This window comes from Trachymyrmex septentrionalis, unplaced genomic scaffold, assembly GCF_001594115.1.
Source record: "Trachymyrmex septentrionalis isolate Tsep2-gDNA-1 unplaced genomic scaffold, Tsep1.0 scaffold197, whole genome shotgun sequence".
Taxonomy (NCBI): domain Eukaryota; kingdom Metazoa; phylum Arthropoda; class Insecta; order Hymenoptera; family Formicidae; genus Trachymyrmex; species Trachymyrmex septentrionalis.
Genome location: NW_017305146.1, coordinates 148,792 through 154,102, shown reverse-complemented (window position 1 = coordinate 154,102; position 5,311 = coordinate 148,792). Strand labels below are relative to the sequence as shown.

At 36.7% G+C, this 5,311-nt stretch overlaps 3 protein-coding genes across 6 annotated transcripts in view; 1 reads left to right on the top strand and 2 right to left on the bottom strand.

The window, feature by feature from the left end:
• Positions 1-1,145, bottom strand: part of LOC108747269 — a 9,677-nt gene extending 8,532 nt beyond the window's left edge. The window contains exons 1-2 of the mRNA XM_018484648.1: positions 986-1,145; positions 111-435 (exon numbers count right to left, since the gene is read on the bottom strand). The gene's annotated coding sequence lies outside the window, so the exon portion shown is untranslated. The remainder of the gene's footprint in view (positions 1-110; positions 436-985) is intronic.
• Positions 1,146-1,988: 843 nt separating this feature from the next.
• On the top strand, positions 1,989-5,298 carry LOC108747295 (islet cell autoantigen 1). 4 transcript variants are annotated; one of them, XM_018484687.1, is made up of 6 exons: positions 1,989-2,373; positions 2,926-3,191; positions 3,334-3,676; positions 3,867-4,142; positions 4,200-4,812; positions 4,893-5,298. In XM_018484687.1, the coding sequence occupies exons 1-6, from the start codon at positions 2,363-2,365 to the stop codon at positions 5,010-5,012; spliced, it is 1,629 nt and encodes a 542-aa protein (XP_018340189.1). In that variant the 5' UTR covers positions 1,989-2,362; the 3' UTR covers positions 5,013-5,298. The 4 variants fall into 4 exon arrangements, with proteins under 4 accessions (XP_018340189.1, XP_018340190.1, XP_018340191.1 ...); XM_018484688.1 differs by having other exon boundaries at positions 1,992-2,593; XM_018484689.1 differs by lacking the exon at positions 2,926-3,191 and having other exon boundaries at positions 2,000-2,373.
• Positions 3,580-5,311, bottom strand: part of LOC108747294 (armadillo repeat-containing protein 8-like) — a 6,381-nt gene continuing 4,649 nt past the window's right edge. Inside the window, exon 9 of the mRNA XM_018484686.1 lies at positions 3,580-3,638. The gene's annotated coding sequence lies outside the window, so the exon portion shown is untranslated. The remainder of the gene's footprint in view (positions 3,639-5,311) is intronic.

Sequence of the window (5,311 nt, the reverse complement as noted above, 5' to 3'; positions counted from 1 at the left end):
AAGCTAATAAAACCAATCAATCCCTCTCACTCCCCTCTCTTCCCCCCTCCCTCACTCCCTCTCCCTCTCTCCTCTCTCTCTCTCTCTCTCTTTCTCTCTCTATTGCTTACCTTGCACAGATTCGTTGTTTTTATACTGTTTAACTTGACCGATAAATTTCGATCACGACCGTTGAAAAACAATGCTTAGGCACTTCACGTTCCCATGTGACAAATTAATTAACCCTTAATACACACGTCTAGGTCATTCGTGTCCTGCGCATTTCTTTTTTTTTTTTTTTAATACTAAGATCATCTGGTCAAATACCGGTCCTTTTTTTATTTAAAAAAAAAAGTTTGGCATCTAGGAAACAAGTTTTTATGTTACCGGCCTCGATTCGTATTCTTTAAGTCTCTTCCTTTAAGTACAGTACGTACTCTTTAAGGGAAGTAAAATCTACGTCAAGAACGATTAAAAATTTTAAAATTGATATATTTTTTACCGAAGACAAAGAATAGACTGCGCGATCCTATCTAAGACCGATATTCATAGTCACATCTTATATTCAAGACCGTCTTAAATACGGTCTTAAGAAGTCACGAACCAATCAGAGAGCCGCATTAGCGTCTTAAGACATTATGTAAGACGGTCTTGAAATAAGAATCAACTATAAATACCGGCCTAAGTAGTATAGTCGACAAAAATGAGAGAGACGGACTGACGGAAGACGGCCAATCTCCTCATTTTCTCTCTCGTTATATCGTTGAGTGGAAAGAGATAAAGATTGACCGTCTTCCACGATGCATATTTCTCTCTCTCTCTCTCTCTCTCTCTCTTTCTCTCATTTTTGTCGACCATATATATATATATATATATATATTACTTAGATAGGATCGCGCAGTCCAATCTCTGTTCTTATTTTTTATTATTTCTTAATGTAACATGGCGTCTCAGCTGTCAAATCGTGACATTTGCTTGATATGAAAGCTTTGCAACCTGTACGTACGAAATAGTGATTTCCAAACACATAGTTTACACGAACAAACAATGTCGAGTTCTTAGAATTCGATTTAGACGCTTTATCGCGACGAATTTGTTATACGAAAATTGACACGAATGTGCGACTGCGTGTATCATAGGTTGCATGAGATATTGATGGGATAGTATATAAAACATGTTGATGCGCGGCGCGCGGTGCGCCCTCTGGTAATTTCGTCGGAGTTCGAGCTTCACTTATCACTGATCAGACCAGGATCTCCTTAAGGGATGCTGGAGCCGTCTGTATTATCAATAAAACTATTTTAAATTCGGTAGTAGTGACATCTTTTATTCATTTGTACTTATTATATATCGTTGTCTCGCTCAAACGCATTCATCTGTCCTTATCTAACTTATTGCAACGTCATCTCTTAGAAGACACCTATTGCTAGATACAATTATTGCTTTGTTTACCATTCCGAGTCTTTGCTCAGCGTTCGCATACTTGCCGGTCACAGAAAAGTTGCTTTTTTTCGATGAGTTTTAGAATGCAGCTTGCTCACCGAGCGATTGGTCTTATTCATGGATCCACAAATAAGAGCCAATAGCTCGGTGAGCAAGCTGCATTCTGAAATCCATCGAAAGAAAAATGTTGCAACTTTTCTGTGACCGGCTGTACATATAAATTATATCCGTATATGCATTAAGGTTCACTTTCGTTGCTAATTTTATTTTAATTTTATATTAAAATCAAAATTCTATGAAGACATTGTGAACACAGCTTAATGGACAAAACGCTTTATTACTGAAATATTGCAGCAATATTTTGCAATATTTTTGCAATGTTGCAATCTTACAATAAAATATTTCTACAATGTTGCTGTAATGTTTCTGTGCTGTACGGGAAATAAAAAAGAACAAACTTTATTTTATCCATCTATTTATGTATTATACTCATAAAATCATCATCATAAAACCTGGTCAAGGTTCTAAACTCCGCGAGATATCATTCGCTGCAGATTTGTTGCTTCATGCGATCAGCGATAATAACGATTAATTTATCCTTTTTTTTTTATCGCGTTGGCCAACCAATCACGAGCATCTCATCGCCCATTGGTTGACGACTGATAATCGCTCGCCATATGTGATGAACTAGCCTTCGTGGCTTTCTCGTCCGAGCTGTCAAGTAGAAAAACGCTCCGATTTTCGTCCCGATTGTTAACACGTAGCGCATTACGAATGCAATCGTGTGTGGAACGGTACGCGCGTGCACTATGTGATTACGCGGTCGAGCAACGGTATAGTACGCACACACGGCGACCTGGAGCCTTACACTCCGCGGTTGTAAACATTAACGTGTAACCCACACGCGCGCACATCGTGGCGTATCAGCGGGTCTTCCGTTATGAATGCTTAGTAAGTATCTCCTTCGTTCTTTTCTCAATCTCGTCCGATCCCACCATCGTCGTGGCTCGAGCCGTGTCGGTCTCGCTGAACAGGACACGACCGACGGCGACCATGTCGTTACCAGTCTAAATTCATATCTACTATACTGAATCAATATGGTAGTTTGCATCTCTTCGTGTTATTAATAGATATCGCACAAAATTGATTATTTAACTTCTCCGTAAGCCTTGTAAGTCTATCTCCCTCTTGTCTCCAAAAAACATTATGTATTCTTTCTCCTTGTATGATTGATAAATTGCCTATGAAGTTTATAAATTTTCTTCTCTCTCCATCCTTTTTTGGTCAGGAAAAGGAAACACATATATTTGCATTATCAGTAGAACTAATGATTTAACATCTGTAAAAGAAAGTATCTGTTTTAAATAATATATATTATCTGACTAATTTTTTATTAACAATGGGAATACTGTTTTTCTTGTTGAAATTTGCATGCAACTCTTATACTAATCACTATCACGTTTAACGAGAAACTTACAAAACTTCTTTATACCATGCATGCAGTAACAGAGGTGCATCGGGCATATCAGGGAATGCCTTTGATTGCTGGGTTCAAAAGTCTATGCATGACGACTCTGCCATCATAAAAATGCAATACCAGTTCTGGGTGAGAAAGCAGGCTTTGTCCCAGAAATTAGGGAAAAAGGAGGATGAGTGTATAGTTGCTTCGGATGCTGAGCTGGATGCAAAGCTAGAATTGTTCCGTAGTATCCAAGATTCCTGTTCGTACTTACAAAGAGTTATTGATAAATACCAAGAAAGATTATGCAGTGCGTTCTAACACAATTTCTAATATAAAATAACTGTATTAATTATCATAGGATATATATATATACTGTTATGGTATTTTCTTCTTTAAAATAAACTGTACTATTAAGAAATTGTGATAACGAGATAATTTAACCTGTTTAGATTTAGCCCAGGAGGAAAATGGAATGGGACGTTTCTTGAAAGATGCCGGAAAGCAAGACAAAACTCGCGCCGGCAAGATGATGTCAGCAGTCGGCAAATCTCTGTCTTACTCTAGTCAGCAGAGGCTTGCATTGAGAGCTCCTTTGGGTCGATTGTATCAAGAAGTAGAAACATTTAGGCAAAGAGCTATTGAAGATACATTGCAAAATGTGCAAGCGATGGAAAAGGCCCGTACGGAATACAGAGCTGCTCTATCATGGATGAAAAATATTTCTCACGATTTAGATCCAGACACGTCCAAACAACTGGAAAAATATAAAAAAGTTCAAGCACGTGTTAAGCAGTAGGTTTTATATATTTTATATATTCATGTAATATAAAGTACAATCATAAATTTAATCTTATTATTTAAATTATTACACTGTTTAAATTAAACAATAACTTTTTTGTTCTCATTTTTATAAATTGGATTTAATTACATATTCACAAAATATTGTAAGAAATTTATATACCATATGTATGTTACAATTTAGGGGAAAAATAGTTTTTGACAATCTAGCCCTTGACTGTCTTCAGAAGGTTGATTTACTGGCGGCGGCAAGGTGTAACATGTTCAGTCATGCCTTAGTTTTATATCAAACTACACTCCTGAATTTCACAAAGAAATCTGCACAAGCATATTCCACAATAGCCAACAGCTTCAAAGGCTATCAACGTTACGATTTCACAGTTGTGCGAGAACTGGTTGAAACCTCCAGTAAATTGGCACAGGAAACTGGTGGTGATGACGATTTAGAAGACAAGGATAAGTGAGTTAAAAAATGAAAGAAAATACTATGTCATTTTCACGATATTGTTCTTTACAGATTACCATTTTTCGACATGGACTATCACGATGATGTTGAGGAGGCTCAAGAGGCTACCGCAAATTCAGAAAGCACATCGGAGAAAAATAAAAAAGATGAAAAGCTCTTGGACATAGAAAATGAGTCAAAGGATACACTGATACATTTGGATACGGGTACACATTCTTCGAAAAACGGAATCGTGCATAATACCAACGATACAGATAAAAGTCTCGAGGAGTTCTTTGGAAATCTTATCCTGGAAAAAGATGCGTCCAATAGTACTGAACAATCGGTTAATAAAACCGAGAAAACCAACACTGTATTTAGTAAAAGCTCCGAAGAACAGAAATCAGTAATGGATATATTTGAAGAATGCAATACCGATTTTAATTTGACTGATTTGTCTCCCTTATCATCCGAGGCTCGACAACAGCAATCGTTGAATTTATTGGCTTCCGAAAGCGCAGCGCTTTTCGATGAAATCCTGAATGATAAGCAACAATCCACGAACAATGACTGGGAAGGCATATCACATGACACTTTTCTACCGCCAAGCATTTTGAAACAGAGTCTAGGAGATGCTGCATTAGGTATGGGACAGAAGAGCACCGTTAGTAACGCGGATGATAAAGTAAGTACTCGCGAACTGCGTTCAACAGTAATAATGCGAATATGTCGCATGATTAATATATCGCAAAATTCTTTTCATAGAAAAAGAATAAGACTGGAAAGCAGAAAGGTAACTCGTGGTTGGATTTATTCGCAGAATTGGATCCATTGGCTAACAATCCAATGGAGAATCTTTCCGGTGATAGTAATGCTTCTGCTTAATTCACATGCATTTTAATAGTATCGCCCTATTACTTGATATTTGTAACAATAAGGAAAACTGATCAAACTTTATCAATTGTTATCAATGTGTGATACGGTGAACGTATAACTCACGGTATTTTCATTTCATACGTTTGTATCAGTAATTAGTAGTTTTTAAACTTTTAAATTTAACTCCAGATTTATTTTTAATGAAATCATATAAGAATCAAAACCATTGAATTACATAATTTTTCATATAAGCTACAGATAGATAATACCAAAGATATAAAATGTAATATTTATTACACATTATGCGC

Excerpts from the sequence above, each read along its gene's own strand:
- LOC108747295 (XM_018484687.1), top strand. Across the intron at positions 4,143-4,199 it reads GATTTAGAAGACAAGGATAA|ATTACCATTTTTCGACATGG; the intron begins GTGAGTTAAAAA and ends TGTTCTTTACAG. Across the intron at positions 4,813-4,892 it reads TTAGTAACGCGGATGATAAA|AAAAAGAATAAGACTGGAAA; the intron begins GTAAGTACTCGC and ends TTCTTTTCATAG.